The sequence below is a fragment of the Polypterus senegalus genome, chromosome 6 (genome assembly GCF_016835505.1).
Source record: "Polypterus senegalus isolate Bchr_013 chromosome 6, ASM1683550v1, whole genome shotgun sequence".
Classification (NCBI taxonomy): Eukaryota; Metazoa; Chordata; class Cladistia; order Polypteriformes; family Polypteridae; genus Polypterus; species Polypterus senegalus.
In genome coordinates this window covers 157,175,666-157,199,351 of record NC_053159.1, presented here as the reverse complement: position 1 = coordinate 157,199,351, position 23,686 = coordinate 157,175,666, and the positions used below count along the sequence as shown (strand labels likewise).

General features: G+C 35.4%; 1 protein-coding gene across 2 annotated transcripts in view; it reads right to left on the bottom strand.

The window, feature by feature from the left end:
• The window catches only part of mylka (myosin, light chain kinase a), a 272,709-nt gene that overhangs the window by 89,693 nt on the left and 159,330 nt on the right, over window positions 1-23,686 (bottom strand). For both annotated transcript variants that reach the window (XM_039757417.1, XM_039757418.1), the window contains one exon: window positions 2,175-2,312. In XM_039757417.1, the coding sequence (XP_039613351.1) occupies window positions 2,175-2,312 (138 nt within the window). The remainder of the gene's footprint in view (window positions 1-2,174; window positions 2,313-23,686) is intronic.

Sequence of the window (23,686 nt, the reverse complement as noted above, 5' to 3'; positions counted from 1 at the left end):
AAATTGGAATATCACCAACAGAAATATATGTTAATTTTTGATGAGTTCAACTCTACCTTTCCATTAACTTTTGTATATATGTTTCACTATCAGCATAAAAATATAAATACAATCAAAGAGTGTGGACTGAAAGGTCAAGTATAGCATTTCCATCAATATTATAGAACTACATTTTTGTAATTTAAAAAGTCACTGCTTATCTGAATCAAATGTTATCTCAAAATGAATAGAACAGACATATAGTAATCATATTTAATCAATGAAAATTATTCCCTATCACAAAATAAAAAATTTAAACAAGATAATTGAAGGTCAGCGATCAAAATTAGAGAATGATTTGTGCTAATTAACAGCTGTTACTAATCTGGGAAATGTCTTGAAATATCAGGTAATGCCAACCGATTAGTCAGCATTGGAAGGAATTTTGCAAGTTAATGAGCTGCTCTAGGGTAACTGAAATGGTGCAACATCAAGTTGTTCAGATGAAGGCTAATGGGAAGACCATCTAGGGCACTGTAAGAGGCAATGGTCGTTTCAAGAGCGCAATTTTAAAAATTGAAGCAATTCAAAGAAAAAAAAAGTCATTCAAGTCTTGAAAAAAAGGCTGGTTGCCCATGTAAGATATGTTCGCGAGAGAACAGGATAAGACTGTGGGGGACTGGTTCAACATCATGGCTGGAATTGCTCGTCAATTCAGTGCTGAACAGGATTTGTCTCAACATACAGTGCTAGACTAGTCTTTGTGTGGACTAAGGAGAACTGGCCCAAAGTTAATTTCAGTGATGAAAGCAAGCTTAATGTAGTTGGTTCTAATGGGAAACATTATATTTGGCGCCAAAGTGGAGAAAGACTGAACCTAAAGTGTGTGAAAAAAGAAAATTTTGTAGAAGAAAGCTTCATGGACATGGAGGATACTGCCTGCAGCAGGAGTCGCACCTCTCATACAGCTAAATGAAAAGGTGAATGTTAATGTGCATCCGAACCTCCTTCAGCATCATGTGATTCAATCCCTGTCAAAATCTCCCAATCAGCCAGCCTTTTTTATGCATGTTCATTTTTTTTTTTGTCTTGGTTATTTTTTTTAAATATTCTAGTAGAACAATAATCATACCTACAGCTACTATGACTTTCATTTCTGAGCAGTGACAGTCACCAATATTTAAATGAAAGCATTTTTTATAAATGATTCTCAAATTCTGATTGTTAGAGCATATATAGTGGAAGAACATGGAGATTTCTTTATTTACAGTGTAAACATTTTCTACAGATTTTTTCATTTCTCATTTTATGGAACTTGGGAAGAGGGAAAAAAAAAATTGACTGTAATGGTGGATGTTAATTATTGCTGCTTGGGTGGGTTAAAGTGTTGCTTTGATGTTTATAATACATAATATGAGTAAAACTATAGACTAACCCTGCTATTGGTGTCTTAATTTTGGTCATATTGACTGAGAAGTCAGGTTTTATTTGGGTGAGTCAGGGTCAGATTACTTTAGAACACAAAATATCCTAGACATAGAAGGAAAGGTATTTGTAACTCCTAATTTACTTATTATACTACAGTAGATTAAGAGTGCAATTAACATATAGTGTTCCTAATGAAATATTACCACAATGCTCATATAGTATGTCTGCTATGGTGTTTTATCACAGCCTGTTATTGACAGGCACAAGTTCAAATGTGCAAAAATAGGAATGGTCTGAACAATGTTGATTTCTATTTTTGGAAATATACTGTACATTAACATTCATACTTATAAGAATAACTCTCTTTTTACTGGATAAATCACATTACGTTTGCAACAAATGTGTTAGCATTTTAGTATAATTGGTCAAGTCCATAAAGAGCGAAAAACGGTCTGCTTAAGTGATTCTTAGTATGGAGTGATACTTTTTAAAGTCACTGAGGAGAAACAAAAGCAATTTCTGTTTTACTGCAAATTCACACTTTGTACAGTAACTTGTTCTATATTACATCACTCCCAGATGACAGAAATAATACGTAATCAAGGTCAATAAAAGTAGAAAAGAGACAAGGGTGAAATCAGCAACAGTCCTAGGAAGAGTTGCTGGTATGGGGAAACAAGATAATACAAAAGCATTAAAATTTTATTATAAGTTTAAGTTTCATAAGAACAGTGACAGGCAACACATTAACACATACACTTGCCTACCTCTCACTTCCACTGTCATCCTGACCTGACTTCCATCCATAACTTGCAGATCATTTAGGCCTTTAACAAACACAGGTGCAAATTCCTTGTTTACATTTTCTTCTTCTGAGCTCTTGGTGCATTTTGTAGCTTCTTTTTCTGAATAGAAATAAAATTAGAATTTCACAAAAATATCTGAAATATTTTTCCTGTTCAAACACTTCCTAAAAACTTAAATATTTAAGGTTAAGTACAACATATAAACAATTTCCACAATTCACCAGCAGATATAGCTGAAAAATCAAAATGAAAGTAACAGTCCAGAATAAAATTAAAATATTTTATTTGCAGGATTTCAAAAAATTATGTCTGGGTACACCAGTCACAGCTTTATGAGAGAGTGGCAAAGAGAAGGCCACTGTTAAGAAAAACACATGACATTATAGATAGAGTTTTTCAGAAGGCACATGGGTGACTCTGAAGTCTGCTGGAAGAGGGTTCAATGGTCTGATGAGGCCAAAACGGAGCTTTTTGGTCATCATATTAAATGGCATATTTGCCATAAACCAAACCCTCCATGTTACAAAAAACACATCATCCTCATCATAAAGCCGTGGAGATGCTTTGAAAGGCTTGTGCGGGAAGCATGTAAAATGAATACAATAAGACATAAGGGAATCCTGAAGGGCAACCTGATGCAGCTTGCAAGAAACCTAACACCTTGGCAGAAGATTAGTTTTCCAGCAAGAACACAGTATCACAGATAAAACTAGAGCTACCCAAGGTTTAAAAACCTCTATGTTAATGTCCTAGAATGAGTGAGTCGAAGTCCAGATCTCAATCCAATTGAGAAATTCTGAGACTTGAGACTTAAAAAAAGGCTTTTAATTCACAATTAGCACGCAACCTGACAGAGCTTGAGCAGTTCTACAAAAAAGAATGAAGAACAATGTCAGTATGCTGTTGTGCAAACCTGATAGACAGACACCTGTTCCCACAGACTCCAGGCTGTCATGGATGCTAAAGGTGCATCTACTAAATCCAGACTTGAAGGGGCTGATGCTTATGTGATCAATTATTTTGTGTTTTACATTTGTAACTAATATAGACCACTTTGCCGAGATCTGTTTTCACTTTGATATTAAAATGACACCTTTTATTGGCTAACTAAACAGATTGAAATATACAAGCTATTGAAGCAGCTCTGGACTCTTCGGGCAAGTTTCACATGTACAATAAAGATTACTACTATAATAATCACAAAATGAAAATTTATTTAGTTTTGTTAAAATGCATTTAAAGCCAAATAATTTTTGCATTATCTGTAGCAAGTGTTCTTTTTTGTAGAGAATTGCATGTACAGTATGAGCCACTGAACAAACAGGGACGTGGGAGTTTGTATCCCCAGTCCACACAAACATTTCAGGCCCCATGGGAGTACTTAGAAAACAAGAATATGAAAGAAAATAAAGGCAGATTTCTAAACACATTGTGAGATTATTAAATGGTAAAATGTTTCCAGCTATGATAATAATAGTTACTTGTACTGCATGCTGCAGCAATCCAGTGCTGAAGAGCAATATTTTTTTCTAAATAGGTTTACAAATAACAATTTTTAAAACAATTCCTCATCCTTTACAAATACCCATTTTTAATATATATAAGCAACAGACTGATGTTCAAAGAGAGTTAGTTAATAGGTGACTGGATAAGTAATACATTAACAGTTGCGTAGAATTTCTTTACACTTTCAGAACATATTCAGTTGCACTAGAGATTGTGTGCACCATTTATTAGAGTAGCTAACTCTAGTCAGTACATGAATGAAAGTCAACTCAGTAAACAGAAGTCACAAGAATAATAATTTGTGCCCTTTATTTCAAACAAAGAGAACACCAAAAGACAGACACAGCATCAGCCTTGAAAAAAACAAAACAACACATGTTTATGTCACTTGCAGATGTAAAACTACACTGGAGGGCCACACACAAGCAAGAAAGCCTTTTGATATATGTGTGGCCGTTTATTCACAATGCATGAAAAAAATCACAGTGCAAACCCCACACAAATGAAAAGGCAACATAAGTGGGTGGAAAGGCAAGATAAGAAATAAGGTGTTGAGAATGAGTAACATGAACTCAAAACAAAATGTCTCTCCCTTCTACTTGGCATCTGAGAACAAAAACAAAAAGTACCAAATATTACTGTAATTATGGCTCTAACTTATGTTTATCTTCTATTACAAAGACATGACAGACCAGTGTAAAAAATGGCTCAAACAAACAGCTGAAAACATAGGATAAATGCTACCTGTGCACGTTTCAGCCAAATTCATTTAAAATTATGACTCCAACATGACTTTCACTTAAAATATACATTAAGGCTCACATATATAAAATAATTTTCACACTGACTACAGTAAAAGGATTATTTGAACATGAGTGGGTTCCAATAACTTAATATGCTTATATTAAGTAATACATAAATACAAACTAGTTTTTAAATACTTTCCACAAGTCTTTTAATCAATATAAGATTTTAAAAATAATTCAACTTAGTTGAGGTACAAAGATGTATTGTTGAATATTATCAATAAATATATTTCAAATAAGGGACATATATCTCCCCATCATTTAAATTGCGAGGTATACTCTACCTACTTGAGAGGATCAAAGTAGGCACCAGTTTTTAAAACGTTTAAAGGGTTTAAAAATTTTAAAAGCATGGTTAAGATGGCACAGGAGTGTCAGCATTTGTTCTCTTTTGTTTACACAAAATCTTATCCAGATAGCTAAAATAAGCAATCACAGTTCCCTCTCCTTGCTCTTACATAAACAAGCTTTATCTGCTGCTCATCTTTCTCCAAACATACAAAATATAAGCCTGGCCTTTGAAAGATTTCAATTCAAGGTGCTTCTCAAAAACAAAACATGAAAATCCCTTCAGTGAAAAGTTTTATGTTTATATATCTGATAAAAATACAGTATACCTTGCTCCGAGGATCATGGAAAGAACAAATAGGTACGTTCAGCCATTAACTAAATTCATGATTATTCATTTCCAGTGACAGCTACCTTAATTAAAAGAACCATTTCCAGAGTTTTTTTGCTTATGAATTTGTGGGTTTAAAAATGCACTTTGTAGTTACTCTCTCCCACTTAGCACAACATACTATAGTTGTCATAGTACATGTCTGTTATATTGAGATGCAAACCTTTTAGATTCAATGAAACTGGAGTGACATGGAACAGAATTTGATCAAAGTATGCATAAGGATGTGATAGTGAAAACACCCTAGTCTTATATTAGCAAGTTAGGATACAGCAATCCAAGATAGGTAATATTCCAGCAAACTTATTTTTGCAACATACATCATTTTGAGAGTTTCATATATATGTGGTTATCAAAACTCACACTATTCTCAGCTTTGGAATAACATACAATATATAAATAGTGTGAATGATAGGGGGCACTCTCGCTCCCTTAAACCCTTGTCCACGACTCCAGACACCAGGTAAAAGTCCTCAAGTTGACTTTATTTTGTCGCCACAGTGCACATAGCACACTCTCCACCACAATACTCATATAAATCACCAATAAATCAATAATACATAATCCTCCAGCTCCCAGATGCGTTGCCACCCTTCCACCCAGCTCAGCTCTCCGTCTGGGAGCTCCCACAGTCCTTTTATAATCCCTGACCCGGAAGTGTTCTCAATCCCCAGTCCATGTGGTCCTCAATCACTTCCGGGTCAGGTAAAAGTTCTTTTCTTCAACCCGGAAGTCCGTCGCTCTTCCTATGACGAACCTCCAGGTCACAGGGCACGAAGAAGCCCTCGGTCCTCCCTGCAGCTCCCTCCTGTGGCCCCCACGGCATCCAGCAGGGCTTTGCATAAAAACTCCATTGTCCATGATGCCCTGCTGGTCTTCTGGGGACCTCCATGCTGCAAGGAGGGCTCCACCTGGCGGCTTGGAGGTATTGGCCGGGATAAATGGCCGGCCAACCTTCACATTAGCCAGTCGGCTTTTTAGCAGCACATACATTTTAACCACAGACTGTAGACCGAATCTGCTGCTACTGCTCTGATGACTGCCTTCATAATGCTGTGTTAGATCCATACAACTTTCATCATGTTGCAAAGTCCTTTTACAGATACAGATAATAGTCAAATCGAAAACTTGATTTTGTTAAATTAGACCATTTCTCATTCAGTTTCTGAACTCATGTTACAGCTCACTCTTTACCTTGATAAAGGCTGCATTAATTTATCTTTGATGTACAGTACATTAGGCTTTCATGACAATTTGAGCAGCTCGATCACACTTTTAATACAAAAGTATTTAGAAATTTCCCTAGTGTAGTTTATATACGTACTCACTTTTGTCCCTTACGCACACGAGTGTAAATGTTCTCGTTCCAGAGATTTTTAGATTGCATAATATTTAATCCAAGTGGTTCTTTCTTTCTACAATATCCAAGTGACCAAGTACCTCCTTAGTAGTCTGTTACTTTTAGATTATTGACTTCTTCACATGTATAAACAATCAATAAAGTGCTAGTTTAAAGCATTTGCTATTCATTGTCAAAGTATCCTAGCTTAATTATACCATTCCTAATACTTTTCTCCTCCTCCTTGACTGTGCTTTTTCACTCCTTAAATATTGAAAGAATATCTGGGTCATCTCATATGCCCTATGGTTAGCACTGGAGTTACTTCCCTTGTTTGCCTTATAAGCTATTTTTACATTTTTAACTTCCTTTGTAGCTCCTTATTTATCCACCTCAAAGATTTATTTCATTTCTAACAGCTTCTAAGTTTTTGAGATGAACTTGTCCTACATTATATATAAAATACATTTAAATCAACCCCACATCTCCTCATCTGTCTCCACTTACCGGTACTTAGGCTTTGCCACATCTGCTCAAAGTCTGATGTACTAAAATCAAATCAATAAAAAAATCAATAAAATTTTTGTTTTATAAAGATCCCCTCTGATAGAACACTGAAATGTATACAAAACTATATTAACTTGCACTAAAGAAGATATAGGTAGCATCCTTAAAATGTATGTTATTATAGAACAGCACATATTATAATAACTTATGGCAGTGCTGGAAATGGGGTCTTTCAGGCAGATTATTACATTATGAATGCAAGTCAGATATCCATCAAATACAGTTCTTATCAATATGGTCAAAGCATGGCCTCATTCAAATAAAACTTTTGCATTGAACATGTACAGTACATGTAGTACTTTGAAACAACATTAAAAGTACAGTATTCTTTGTTCTAGTGTTCTTATGTATTCGATTAAGGCAGTCAATAGACTTTCCAGCATTAACAGGTTTGATTACTGCCAAGAAACTAATGAGCAAGGGAAAAAAGACTGCTGCCCTCCTCACTCTTCTTTATTTACCATTTATGGCGTTTGGTTATAGTTTCTGCATGAAGCTAATAAATCTACCAGCTGTACAAGAGAACTTAACTCACAAGGAGCTCTCTTGAAAACCAAACAGACCAGCTCCAATATTTTCCTAAACAGTTCTCATTTTGTATATGCATATTTTGCATGCCAGAGGTTGGAATCCAAGGTTTAAAAAGACTGTTTCCATACTGTGCAACATAAAGGAAGTGTTACCAAAGAAACTTTAGTTTGAAAACATTTGCTTGCAAAAATACATGCAAGTAATGTATATATTTTTGTTTTAATAGTGGGTAGTTACCTCTTTTTTTGTTTTGTTTTACTGAAGCTTATTTTGCACACATTTCATAACAATTACCCAAGACTTTAATAGTATTCTGCCTTTCTGTTAAAAAGTGTGGTGCAAGATACAAATGAATAAGAAGCCTATAAAAAAATGGTGAAAGAATTAGGTTTAGCAGAGGCTCAGCTAAAAATAATCACCACTATCCTTAAACGCATTTTATTGATGTTGACTTGAGACAGTTACTTTAAGTTCTCTACAGCATATCAAATACATTCGAGTACCAAAAAGCAATCATACTTTGTAATACATTATCTGGACCACTTTGAAGGAGCTTTTGCTATTGCCATTCATGCCTTCCTTTATTAGGCAGAATCTTTTAAAATGCACACCTGCAATTTTTTTTGACAGGACCTTTATTTAAAGTCATTGTATCAGATTTCTTCATTTTAAGAGTTTAATTAGCAAAACAGTAAATGAAGGGGCAATGTTATTGCCAATCAATCCCAAGGTGCCATCACAACTTACTTTCTTTGATGCCTGCATAATGCACACTCTAAATGTCATCGTGTTTCGCTAACTTCGATCAATGTTTAAATATAATGACTGATATGCCTTTTTAATGAACTGGTATACTACAGTAAAGTTACATGAAAAAAGACATTTTAAATACACACATAAAAGTTTCAAATTATAACTTAGGTATTTCATAACTGACAATGGGCATTCCAAGAGCAAACAAATAGGTTCAATGTATAAGAATAAGATTATAAAGTTAAAATAGACAATCAACAAGCTTCTTAACGTTTGTAGTCGTGCACAGTTGACTAAGATACAGAAAGGTACCTTTTTTAAAAGAAACCAATTAGTCTCAGAACCAGAATTTAACTTTGGGGCCTATTGCCTAAAAATAATTTCTACCCTTGATGGTATTCACATTCAGCAAAACAATGATGTGAATTTTCCAGTAGACTGTGCAAGTACTCTTTGCATTGCACTGACATACTGTATAGCTTTGCTTCCCACTAAATATTATGCAACACAGACATGTTGTCAAAGTATCATGAAATTCATCTTCAGACAGAAGCGTTCTTAAGTAAAAAAGTTCCCATTTCATTATTTTACTTGCCCATCCGTCCATGTTTTCCAAAAAGATTTAATCAAGGTTGGATTTGTGGGGCGATCTATTTTAGCTGCAATTGATACTTGAAGCAGCCAGCTTCCTATGAGACACAAACACATCCACACACATACGTATTAAAGGGCAATTATTGCACCTGTCAATCAAAGCAACTTTTGCCATAATTTGAAGTGGAATCTTGATGGCAAGTGTTATGCTGAAATAAATGCCTGTCTGATATTATGGTGTAGCAATTCATTAAAGCTACAGATTTTGCAAAGGTCACCCCTGGGATAATGAGCTATATCCACTAAGTCCACACAATAATTATCTTGAAATCTGGGCTCAAATTATTTTCTTCAAATGCTATTAGAAGTCAAGCAAAATGAATGACACCTTTATTGGCCAACTAAAAAGACTACAATATGCAAGCTTTCAAGACAACTCAGGCCCCTTCTTCAGGCAGTTTGTAGGAGGGGCCTGAGTTGCCTCGAAAGCTTGCATATTGTAATCTTTATGGTTAGGTAATAAAAGGTGTTATTTTGCTTGACTTCTCACTGCATCCATAATGGCTACCAAAGTACAACACCTAAACATTTCAAATGTTATTCAAAACCAACATTAATTCTCATTCAATAGCTATTAAATTGGTATAAAAGTCAGTGTAGGTACTGAAGATGGATGGAGTATTGCCAAGTGGACATGTCATGATTACTTGTTGATGATTTAATGCAGAATTCCTTATTTACAAAAACAGTTAACAGTCTCAAAAAAACAAAATATAATAAAATACTGAAGATACTTTTAATTCCCAAATCCGCTCACTTGAAACCTGTTTCTGCAAAAAGAAGCTTTGCTCCAACTGAAGGCAAAAATCTTTCTGCACTCTAAATGTACACAATCAATGATCAGAGAATGTGTTAGCTGAGTTAAAAAAAAAAAAAAAAAAAAAACCAAACATTGTAGTTTCAGATTTGACTCAATACAAATGGCCAAACCACATAAAGATTAAATGCACTCATTGGCACTTTACTGACATCAGGTAGTACTCTTTAGTTTCTTTAACAATAGACACACTGTTACCCTGTTTAATTCTGTATTCCATATACTTCATGGATTCAGTAAACATGACAAGTGTGTTCAGAGATTTATTAGGTAAGGAAAGCAGAAGAAGTTCTAAGGTAAGGTAGCTGAAGTCACTGATCATGACACAGGGGAGTGACATGTTAATTAGCACACGCAAGTTAAAAAAAAAAAATCACTATAAACTCTCTATGTGATAATAATGAACTATGAAATAACACCTCATCAGAAGCACCTAAAACATTAAAAAAAGTCTTAAATGATATATGAACTTATTTTACCTCCAATAACTTTTAGGCAAAATAAAGCAGCAAAGTGGACAAGCAGTCAGTGCTGTTATTTTACAGTTCCAAAGACTTGCAGTCAAGAACTGAGCCTAGCACTGAACACAGTTTGGATGTTTCCTGTGTAACTGGATTTTTCAACAGAGTACTCATCTTACCCTCTCACACCAAATATGTGTATATTAGTTTGACTGGAAACATCTCAATTGGCCCTGCATGAGTATGTGTGGGCTTGTGAGTGAGAAAATCCTGTCCCTGAGTGGTTCCCACCTGACACTGTAATAGGCACTGGCTCTCTACAACACAGAACTGAATGAGAAGGTATGAAAACAAATAGATGGATGGATACATTTTATTTCCTGAACACTTTTTTTTTTTTAAATTAAGACAAATTCAAAAATCAATTGGGTTCTACCATCTCTTTAATAAAACAAGCCCCAAACTTGAATGTGATCAGTTTACCCATTCAGGCAAATATATACACAGCTGATGTTCAGAGAAGCATAAAATGTATATATTTTTCAAACATTTAACAACAAAAGTTTAATCCCCTTACAACACTTCTTATAGTACTTTATACAGAGGAACTAGCAAAACTGCTAAGATACCTAGTAGTGATAACAGCCAGAACACTCTTACAGTGGATAATTAAAGGGTATTACTTCAACAGCCATCAGTGATATCATACTTGAGTCTTCTTAAGCTTACTGTAGCAAACTCTTTGATTACGGCAAAGGGGTATGTTATCTGCTGCCCCACTTGGAATGGGCTGATTAGAATCAGAAACACATAGGCTAGAAGTCTTCCCTTTCTTCTCAGCTCAGAGTGAATTTTCTCCAGGAGCACATAATAAATAAATAAGGGTGCATTTCCTAAAAAAACACCATTCTACATTTTATAACAACAAAGAACTGCATACAGAATACTCTCCTCATTTGACAATAAACTTGATCTTGATTATGTGGCCACATCTACCTTGTCAGTGCCAACCTTCACCAACATGTACAGTATGTGTAGGACTGAAGTCATTACTCATAAAAGTCCTAAGAGTAACTTAGAATGATAATAGTGACTTTCCTCAAGGCATAAACATTGCCTGTGTGTAATCTGTTCATATTTTTAGGAAAGATGTGTATCCATTTGGTTATTTCATTTAACAAGTTCTTACCTAAGTTTAAATTGCAGCCTGTCATTTTAAAAAATAAAATTTAAACACAAGAAACTAAAACTGCATATCTGTTAGTGTAAAATGTACCATGTAATGTAACTTGATTCAATTAAGAGTTCCCCTTAAGGCACTCTTCATGTTGAGACAACAAAACAATGTAATTGCTGAGAAAACAAACAAGCATAAAGTTCATACAGAGTGCCTGTGCAATCTGGCTGCTGACCACATCATCAGGGGATGGTCAATAAATAAATGGGTTCTTATACTGCATTTAGATAGCAATACCTCTTAAATTTAGATGGAATATCAAGAATGGGACTTCAGGATACAGAAATGTGTGTTGTATCTCTTCATGCTGAGGAAAACAATAAAATCTTCAGATTTATATGGATTCAGTCTGATCACACGGTCTCAAAATATATACATAAAAAACAAAGACTTTTATTATGAGAGCCTGATGCTAAAATGATCAAGTTCTTATGCTGTCACAATGTCTCTTTTCTCTTCAGTAGTACAGATGGATCATATTCATAGTGAATACTAATGCACTGTAAGTCTGAAAGACATACAGCCATGTGCATGGAACAAAACTTGAGCAAAGAAAACATGTTAGCAGTAATAATAATGCTTACTCTATACACATTAACCTTTTATAAAAGAAAATTAAGACTGATTTCTGTTTAAGTGGCACTGCAAAAGCGTTTAACGAATGTTAACTGCTGTTGCACACAGAAGCTTTATTTTGAAGGAATACATAAAAAAATTTTTTATACACCCTCCAGTGGCTATTGAAAAGAGTAAACACATAATGCATGTAGTGTTACGTCATATAAAGTGTGACTCACAATTGGATATTATAGTAATAGTATAATAATGTGCCCTGTGTTGGCTGGGATTGGCTCCAGCAGACCCCCGTGACCCTGTATTCGGATTCAGCGGGTTAGAAAATGGATGGATGGATGATCTTCCCAATACCTCAAAAACTAAGCTGATTATTACTGTTAAATAAATAATAAACTGCATATAAATGTACTGCATTATTTGCAGTTTTAAGGGTAAGGTTGGTATTTTTGGAAGTACATTTTTTGACAACCATCGCACATTTTCACCTGTCTTTCTTTTAGCTTATAATTGTAGCCAATGAGACAGCAGTTCAAATAAGAAACAAAAACTTAGATGAATACGTCACTTTAAAGTAACAATGTTCCCAATTTCACAAAGCAAGTTGTTTGTATTTCTGATGCATACTGTTGACAACAAAATAAAATTAGAAACAATTATTTTTTTTAGCATTTTTACTTTTCTGGGTGAAACATACTAGTTTTCTATGCCCAGCACCCCTAGAAAATGTTTGATTTATCTTTGCATCCCCCAAAAAATTACTATCATATTTGAAGTTAAAGTCAAATTTCTAATTTTTGAGACAGAAACTGAATCGCATACAGTATTGCCGGTGAAGAAATCAAATTCATACAAATAAGCTTTTAACGCAGTGCATAAACTTTTAATATAAATTAAACAATTTACCTTTTTATATCTCAATAAACTTGTAAATGTGTGCTTCATGAACCACAGACACTCAATTGATGATCTGGGTGTTAGGGGTATCCCATAAAGCATTAAGCACTGCAACAAAATGATGATCAACGATCGAGGTGTTTGGGGGATTAGGGAGCCCCGTAAAGCAATTGGTGCCAAGGTGTGATGTTTCACAATCAGGGCTTCAACAGAAATCAATACTACACCTCGCCCTTCCCTATGTATCATTGCATGGTCCAAATTCAATTCTCTTAAAAAAAAAAAAAAAAAAAAGAAGTTATTCGCCTTTACAATCACTCCACCTGCAGCAAGAACCAGTGAGAATGCATATTTCTGCAGCTCATTCGCAGGTAACAATTTTGCATTTCATTCTTTTATATCATAGAACAGGAGCACTAGCTAATACTTTGCCTACAAATGACAGCACACTGCAAGACATCGATTGGAACACAAAGTCAGAAAATGCACCTCACTCAATTTTGGTGAATCGTGATGCAGTCTTCCTCTTTGTTGCACCCCCTGAAATAATATTTCTCAACCCCTGGGGATACGGGCACCCCAGGTTGAGAACCCCTAGTTTATACAAATAAAATGACCCAAACAAAATACTAGGCAGCTAAGAGAAAACACTTTGTGACAAAGCAGCCCAGAACTAAAACAATTGCCTTTGCACATTTTTATTTAGCATAAAAATGTATGCACAGAATGTTGAAAATCTTGCATTATGTGCCAACAATTTCCTCTAAATGGTCTAATTAAATAGTACTAAAACTTAAATTGCACTTGAACTAATCCTTCCCCTAAACATACTATGTAAATGCTCTCATTTGTAAAATGGATTGCTAGATTGTAGGACTGGCTAGAATGAAAGTTGTTACAAACAAAGGACTATACCACCACCAAGAACAACATAATAGCACGCAAGTATTAAATCTAATAACCTCTGAAACATGGAAATCACATTGGCTCGAAACAGAAATGTGTGCTGATAAAATACCTCAAATGCACTGCAAAGTTTAACAAGCCTTTTGTCACAGTAGCAGCAGTGCTGCTTATAATTTTATGAAAGGCAAAAAAGGATGCCTTTTCAGCACCAAGTAACACGACTCCATATAACAAGTGATGGTTAACCTTTCTGATAATGGTTTATGAATGGGTAGTTAGCTTAACACACTAACTAATATTAGGTAAGATCATTTGGTCCACAAGCCTGAGTCAAGTGGTCCTAAAAGGTGACAGATATCAAATCACAGCAAAGTGACTTTTAAATATCACAAATACATCAGTCTGTTGTATGCATACTTGGGAATTCATTTATAAAATCCAGGCTGCTGCCTCACATTTGTCCTATTAAATTATTTTTTGTCATTAGAAACTGGTATAAAACTTCCAACATAAAACATATCATCTGACTTCCTTGTACACAATAACTTTAATTACAAAGCTATTCCTTACTGCTCTGCTCCAGTTCACTTGTTGCAATTGTCTCCTCCTTCTCCAGCTTGACATTTCTTCAAACTCTGTCCCTTTTCAGTTGTGCGACATGTGTTGTCAGGCTGCAAGTGGTTCTGGAGTTATGATGGGTCACTGGCTGAAATCTGTGACCCACCAACACTTAGAATTTCAATTTTTTTTTGGATTACATCTTGCCTGAAGAAGGGTCCCGAGTTGCCTCGAAAGCTTGCATATTGTAATCTTTTTAGTTAGCCAATAAAAGGTATCATTTTGCTTGACTTCTCACTACAACTTTTTTACATAAATACAAAAGAATTAGTAAAATACAGTATATTTAATAACTAATGTTTGACGCATGCAAGAGGATATTGGCTATAGACGTTCCACTCTTCCTTTAACATTAGAAAACTAGTCCTTGGACTAAAACAATCTGACTACCTTTGACTTACGTGAAACATGTTTTCTTTCGATTTGATCAATAACTTATTGATTACCGGTATGCTTAAAAAATTGAAATGAATCACTACAATGGTTTATTTGTATAATTTCTACTTTTGATGAAAATAAAGTTCTGTTCACTATTCTGTTTATATAAAATAAAATTCTTGCCTTTTTGCAGAATGCTCCCACTCCTTTCTTTTCAATAAAATGCCAAGCCAAGATCGGCAAAAATTATCCTGTAAAAAACTTTTTCCTACCCTGGTGTGCTTTATTTTAACTGTTATATACTGCAAGACTGATGAAGAAAGAAATAGTAGCACTAGCATTGTTACATGAACAGAGTAACATGAAATATTTACTTGCATGTTAAACCAACATGCCACATGTCACTATTCTGTCATCAGCACACCTGATGTACTCCTTACCCCTGTGATGAGATTAGTAATGGTTGGGGAGCAGCATTATTAGAAAGTCTAAAACCTTTAAATGTTACCCTGGCACCTAGGCAGGTGGCCCTAAATGAGGGTTGAATTCACTGTTTTTGCTGAGACACAAGTAAAGGTGGCAGCTCTTTGGCACTATGATCAATCTCCTTCACCGCACCACCAGTATTACAGTACCAAATCCAATGCTACAGCTCAGGGCACTAGAATCTGAGGGAACATAAGGATGCATTTATTAGAGGAATTTATCAGCAAGTGACACGCCACAGAGGAATCAAAGCATTACGCATATCCGAATCTGTTCCTTGGAGAGTCACATTGAGCGGGTGATGGAGCGGTCCTTACGAATGACACCGCAGTTGTGACCCACTGGGCTGGCTACTTTGAGCAACTGTTTAAAGCTAATCCTCCAGCTAGGACATTGGACATCTCTGGGTCCACAGTTCTTGACGCTGATCTTCCAATTAGTCAGCGACATGATCAGTCTGGTTTTATGTCTAAGAAGTCTACCATCCACCACATCCTGGAACTGAGGGTTCTCACCGAATGCAAACTTGAATATCAGCAAAATTTCTTTGCAGCCTTTGTAGATTTTCATAAAGCATTTGACTCAGTTGATCAAGGTGCTTTGTGGCCCATTCTGAGACTTCACGAAATCTTCCACAAAGCTGCTGGATATCATGACCAGCCTGTACACTGGCACTGTAAGTGCTTTGCAAGGTGGAAGCAGAACCTCCATTTTTCCCTCAGTTGATTCTGGGGTTCACCAGGGGTGTGTTCTTCCTCTTGCGGTTCTCAATGCTTACATGGACTGGGTGTTGGGCAGGGTCATGGGTTCCAGCCGTTATGGGGCATCTGTTAGTAAAGAGAGATTCACTGATCTTCACTTTGCTGACAATGCTGTGATCTTCATGGAGTCAATGGAGGCTCTGATTAGGCTTTTGAGAGACAGAGAGGAGTCAGAGTGTTTGGATTTGCGAGTGTCCTGGATAAAAAACAAGATCCAGGGGCTTCGTGTATAATGCTGTACATTGAAAATTCACAATAAAACTTGACGTACGGACAAAAAAATTTAGATGCACAAAACTGTGCATAAGCCAATTTCCACGCACTTCAGCTCCATAAATCCTGGTCAGTGCAAAAAGTAACATATGTGCATGCACCAGTTGCCCTACCCAGACTCCTCCCAGAATTACTCCCCTTTGAATATGCAAATCAATATAACCAGCTCATTGCATTCAGCATTTTCTGAAAAGACAATGGCAAAAGCATAGGGGGAAAAAAAAGAAAAAAAACTTAACCGAATGCAAAGTGGAGGCAAGGAAAAACATACTATTTGCTGGCTTAAGCATTGGTCTAAGCAACAAAAGGAAAGTGATGGAGTGATACAGCATGGCAGAAACACTCGAAAGTTCAAGTTCAGAAAGTCGCACAGTGCCCGAAATAAAAAAAAAAAAGTGGTCATATGTCAAAGTTGAGGTGAAAAGGTAACTCGTAGCCCACCGTCAGAGTGTCATACGGAAGCGTATTAGGGCACAGAGAAAAGGAAAAAAAAACAGCAACACAGTGAAGAAAAAAAAAAGGTTAAAATGTACACTTTAAATCTCTAAACGTCCCCTTTATTCTTAAAGTTTATTATGTTATTAAAGTAGATCATCATAAACTTCATGTTAAAAACAATAATTTACAATAAGTTTCTCAAATCCCATCATAACTAAATTAGCATGTGTTCCCCAATCCTGTCATTAATCACTACATGCTTCTCCGAACATTTTAGAATAGTATACCCGATATTTTCTTGATGAAACGCATTAAAGCATGTATTAAACATGTGGGGGCACAATGGTGCAACAGTAGTGATGAGCTAGCGCCCTCGTCCAGGGATTGTTCTTGCTTCCCCTGTCCAGGGATTGTTCCTGCCTCCTGCAAGATCCTTGCTGGGACATGCATGACCCTGAACTGAATAATTTATTGCAACAGTACTGTCTCTGTCAAATGTACCAACGCCCAATTCCTGTCCTTCTGTTTTATTTCCCCACGTAACCATTTGCCACCCAATGAGCTCTGTAATAAATGTAAAAGCAACTGTAAGCTTAGAATGCTAGTTCTTCAAAACGTTTATGAAACATTGAAAAAAACCTTCGTTATACATGTTTAATTATTCCATCCATCCAAGGACACACCAGTCCTAGCAAGCATTAAGTGCAAGGCAGGAAGAAGTTAACATAGACTATGGCATGACTGTGTGGAATCCATGCAGATGCTGGTGGCTTTCTATAGGCAGCATGTGCTATAAAATGTCCTTCAGGGCCAGAAGTTGAAATACTCTGAGTGGTGCACCAAGAGTAGCAATACTAAAGCAGATGTGGTATTTAGAATAGTTTGTTCATTTTGTGCATCAATATATTGTTATAGAAGGATTACAATCAAGTGAATTAAATTTGTAAACAATACACAGTTAATTTCAATATACTTGATAAATCCTGCGTTACTGATGCAAAATTGAAAAAAGGGAGACCACACAGAAATAAGTAGCACTGCTTTGACGATGGATGCTGCCAGTTTGCAAAACTGAGCAGAAATATGCGTATACAATGGGGGACCCTGCCGTGAAAATGTGCGTGGCTTTACACCAAGTTTAGTTTTTATACATTGCAAAGTGAGCGTGGGAATGAGTACATGCAACATTTTTGTGCATACGTACCACTTATACATGAGGCCCCAAGTCTTTAATGACCTCTTGGGCACAGCCTTCAGCAGTGTGTCTGTCTCTGGAAGGAATGCCAACCTCATCAGCAACATTCATATCTCTGGTGACTCTTCCTATGAGGTTAGTAGATGCATTGAGAGCATAGGGGATCATGAGGTTGCTGGAAAGGGGTGTGTGGTGCTTCCAAAATCTCTGCAAAAGGACCAAGGTCCAAGTACTTAGAGTCCTGGTGCTCCCCGTTTTGCTGTATGGCTGCGAGACATGGATGCTCTGCAGTGACCCGAGATGAAGACTGGACTCCTTCAGTACCGTGTCTCTTTGGAAAATCCTTGGGTACCATTGGTTTGACTTTGTGTCTAATGAACAGTTGCTCATGTAATCCCAAATGAGGCACATTACCTGCATTGTGAGGAAGTGTCAGTTACTGCACTATGGCCATGAGGCGTGATTCCCAGGGCGTGATCCAGCTCGCAAGTGGCTGGACCAGGCCACGGGGACACCCACATAACACCTGGCTACAGCAGATAGATGCTAAATTCTGGAAGGTGGGAATGGACCGTGAGTCTGCTTGGGGGGGCACCTACAGTGATTCATTCATCTTTGACATCTTTAACTTTTAGTCAGCTCTTTCTAAAGACTATATATATCCAGACTTTGCTATTCAATTTTTCTTTTATGCTCTTCCCTACTGGTATTATTGTTCTTTAATAAATATGACATTGCTTTAAACTTTCTATACTTTGTCTTCATATCTAGAGTGATTGAGGTAATAAGGTCATTTTTCATTAAGAGCACCTGGAATAGTAGGAAGTGCCATATGATCCCAGCTGCAAGGTTTATCAAGCTAAGGACATAGAGCCCTGTCCAATAATGAACAGTGCATTAAAGTGAAACATTAACTGGCTGATAAATAGCCTGTAGCCAGGGATGTTGAGCCTTTGTATGTCTGAATATATTCCATTTAGACCAAAGGTAATATTTAGGTTTAAGACGTATCTAAAACATGGTTCAACATTTGTGCATGAAGTGCCGAAGGGGATAATCAAGTAGTAATATTAATTTTCTAGGTGAATATAACCATGGCAAATTAGTAGTAGTAGTGTCGTGTACAGAGCCAACTAAAATTGTTAAAATGGCAGTTTCTGGTTTCACAGCTTGTTTTAATACTTAAAATTATATTTTACTGCCTGTTACTGTTACTGCCTCACATTATGTGAGCTGCCACCACTGCTCATATTTGTTTTTCTATGTTATACTTTATTTTAAGGTGTTTTGTTTATTTATGACTTTTCCTCGCTTATAAAACACACAATTGTCTATGCAGCTTATTTATCTGATTCTCTGGATCATTCACTTTAATTTTCACTTATGTCTTCTCCACTCTTTATTACTTTTCATGAACAAAATAGTTCAATTAAAATCAGGAGCAGGTCACTTTTTACAGAAAAAAGACAAAAACTTGCATGCAGGCATAATGATCTCCAGGAGTTACACTTTAAAACCACTCATATGAGTAATAGCTTTTATTGCACATTATAAACAAATATGCAAAATTAACCTCAGTATGAAAACACTATTATGTTACTAGTAGTAGTGACAGTGTTAATTTTAGGTCTGTACTATATGTGTATTATACAGGAGTTTTTGTAATTAATACAGCTGAAATTGAAACAAACTGGGATGAAGTGGGCATAGGGAAACTACCTTAGAAAAAAATGTCTATTCTTATATAGTGAATCCTTCCTGGGTGTCAGTTAACAGGTTGTCAGGTAATCTTTTACATATGGAAAGGGAAAAAAACACCTTTTGACTTGAAAGACTCGACTATTGTAACAGTTAAATAACCAAATACAAAGTGTAATGATGATTTACTACTGTATGCTATAAAACATTTCAGTCTATCTTACAAACCATATAATAATGAAAGTGCCAAATTTATGTTACAAAACAATGAAAAATTCTGTAATATAAACACAGTTTTTTGGATAAATAGGGATCTTGATTTGCTAATAACACAATTAGTTTACAGAAACTTTGCTTTAACCTAGTCTATTACCTGAATTTCTGAATTTTACTTTATGTAAAGCAAGCAGCTCACATCTTTTTATTAATTATTTATGTATCTTGCTTAATTCTATTTCTTTTAATGCAACTTCCTGGCCAATACAGAGTACCAAACAATAAGAGCACATCAACTAAGAAAAACTGCAAAATAATCTCACCAAATGTAAAGGGAAACATTAAACCCTAAAGAAAGTAAATTCATTTTGCAACCAAAAAGAAGATAAAAGAAAATTTTTCTCTCACATGGCGTGCCTTACCTTCTAGTATATTTTTCTTTCAAAAATAAACAACTCAATAAATCTCTTTTGATGGAACTTCACCCAACCATTTTCTCCTTTAAAACCCTTCCTGCTCAGTTGACAAGCTGCGGCTGTTAAGAAACAAAGCTTCAACGTGTTTCTTGCAACCATAAGCTCCTTGTCTTCAGATTTAATGACTCTTCGGTTAATCAGATTTAAAGGAGGTTAAATTTACTCCCTAGAAGCAATCCACCATTGCACTTTTGAGACTCTAGAAATGTGTCAAGTACATTTTTTCTTCTCACCATATCAGCTTACATTTCATTAGCTCTGAAGGAAAGGCAAGTTAATAAAAACAAAAAAACAGTCAACCAGCTAACAAGGTATATTTTTCCTAAATCTTAACAGTTATAACTGAAAAATATTTTGAAAGAGCATAAAATATTCACTGCCCTCCTTTGTTTCTATAATGTGGCCTCTAAGCTTACTTAATATTAATGTTAATGAACCTTAACAAAAAGTGCCACCTCTTAATTCATATATTTTTTATATAAAACAGGCCCTTAAAGATAAACTCTCACTTGCTGATATTCTTATGATTATATTTACAAAATGCACATACCATACATATTTCTACCTCTCTCTCTCAATCTTAAAGGATGGTCACTGCTCCTCCAAATCCCTTTCTCACCTGTTTAGCCACTCAGTAAGGGGTTACTGGTACACACTTTTTAACATGGGACTTCTCTGCAGTCAAAGTCTTTAAATGACATTTTACAAGGATAACGAAAAAGGAAAAAAAAAAAAAACACAAAGACACGGGGCAAATGTGTATTTGTGCAAAACAGAAAATGACTTTTCTCATATTCATGTTTTAGAAGCAGAACTGTACTCCATTATTAACTGGCTGAGTGAAAAGTGACATCTGTTTCTCTACATAGGTTGAATTTACAATACCTAATGTAGGCCTGTTTCAAACCATTACCTACATTTTCTGTAGAATGCCTCAATACACCCATGATACAACTGGATGTAAAAACTATAGCTATGTTAAAGTTCCTTATATTCACAAGCTGTTCATCTGGCTCCCATTATCGTTATGGCGGGTTCTTGTTGAAACTTCCTCAGTATTCTAATATTTAGTCTTACAAATTGAAACTTGCTAGCTCCTACCTGCTTTAAGTAATGTTGTCGGTATATGAGATGTTATACTGTAGAATTGTCAGTTACTGAGAAAGGGAAATATATTTAATAAAATGACCATTCGGTATATTGTGATATTGTAAACTGGTATCAAAATATGGCATTAATGTACAAACTACTGAGAACTTTGGGGGGGAGGGGATGTTTTCTCAACTTTTAAAATGGTAATATTTTTCTTTAGCCCACATTTATTATTGTGGGAAATTCCACATTTTCTCTAGAAAACTCAATCTGTGCCTTTAAAACCTTCTGCCGCCAGATAACATTTTAGGAAAAAAAATGTAGAAACCAGATGTTTAGCAATACTGAAAGCCATCAGCATGTCTAAAAATAGAATACATCTTGGAAGATTTGAGACTGTTAAAGATGTAGTTCTTATTGTATGTGATTAAAACAAAATGTTTCTCTGACAATGTTTCAGGGACATTAACGTCCTTGTTTTTGACCTAAAACGGCCAGAAAGGAAGTTATAAATTAGTTCCAGTCAAATCGTTTAACAAGGATGTTTCACAACAACCTCAGAGAATAAAGCCAATTAAGGAGATAAAATAAGAATCATGCTGTGCAAAACATTTAAAAGATGCTTAAAAAGTTAAAAGTATAGAATGCTACTTAAGTGAGAAAAAGACAAAAACAGCAGCTTCTTTAATGTATTATGCATGTAACACTCTGTAATTGGTTTTAAAAATATCATTGTGGCCCACTTACCTTTTGTCATTGCCAGCTTAACCATTATATTATAAAAATACATACAAGAACATGACAGAGGAACTTAAATATTACCTACAATTGCCGATAGTTTTGTTCAGCTGTATGAAGCTACAGTATATAAAAAAAAGACTCAATGTAAAGTAGAATGAAAATTAGGAAAGCAACACTGGAACAGAGCAAAGGCATTACAAGAAAGCTGCATGTGGAAAATGAGCCATTGCTTTCACCGATTATAATAAGACTGATAAAAAGCTTTCTTGGTGCCATAAATGAATGCTCATGCACGCGGAAAAAGATTTAAAATATCTGTTAGACAGAAATCAGGAAAAACAGGAAAGCATAAGCAATAATTTATTTATTTACTTTTATGGAAAAACAATTACAAGGTTGTTGTAATTAAAAATAAACTTGACATAAAAAGGGTAATAGTCAACCAAGGGCAACTGCCAAAGTAAATAACAAGAATGCTATTTAGTCATTAAAGCAGGTCTACTCAATTGAGGACCTCTCAGACCCACATTCAGTATATATAAACATATATATATATACATATATATATACATACATACATATACACATATATATACATACATATATATATATACATATATATATATATATATACATACATATATATATACACATATACACATATACACATATATATATACACATATACACATATATATATACATATATACATATATATATATATATACATACATATATATACATATATATATACATATATATATACATATATACATATATACATATATATATACATATATATATACATATATACACATATATACATATATATATACATATAGTTTCCCTTTGCTTGGAATGGAAAGTGTGATTAAATGCGTTATTTTTTAACATGTTATGGAGCACATGCATCGAAGCTTCTCAGCTGTGCTTGTGCTAAGAAAAGGAAACATTTTAAAAATAACGTAACACGATTGTCAATGTAACCTTTTGTAAGTAGTGCCTGGAGGAATCAGAATGTGGAGAAACTGTAGAGACAGCGTGTGTATTAACTTGTGGATTTTTCTGTGAGTATTTGGTGGCAGCGTCACAAAGTTCGTTCCGCAAGACTGCGTTAGCTGCGGAGCTCAGCTCACAGCGAAATGAGGTGAATGGGAGGGGAGATGATGACATGACTCTCCCACCCGCCTTAACTGTCAATAACCCCACAAAGGCAGTTTCTCAGAATTTGCATAAGCATAGCCATTCACCAGTCATTTTAACTTAGTTACAAAGTGATCAAAACTATCCTGCGTCCTCTCATTAAACTTGTATCCCGCATTAGCTGTGGGCATGACAAACGCCAGCGGCAGCCTGTCTATGAACTTAATTTAAA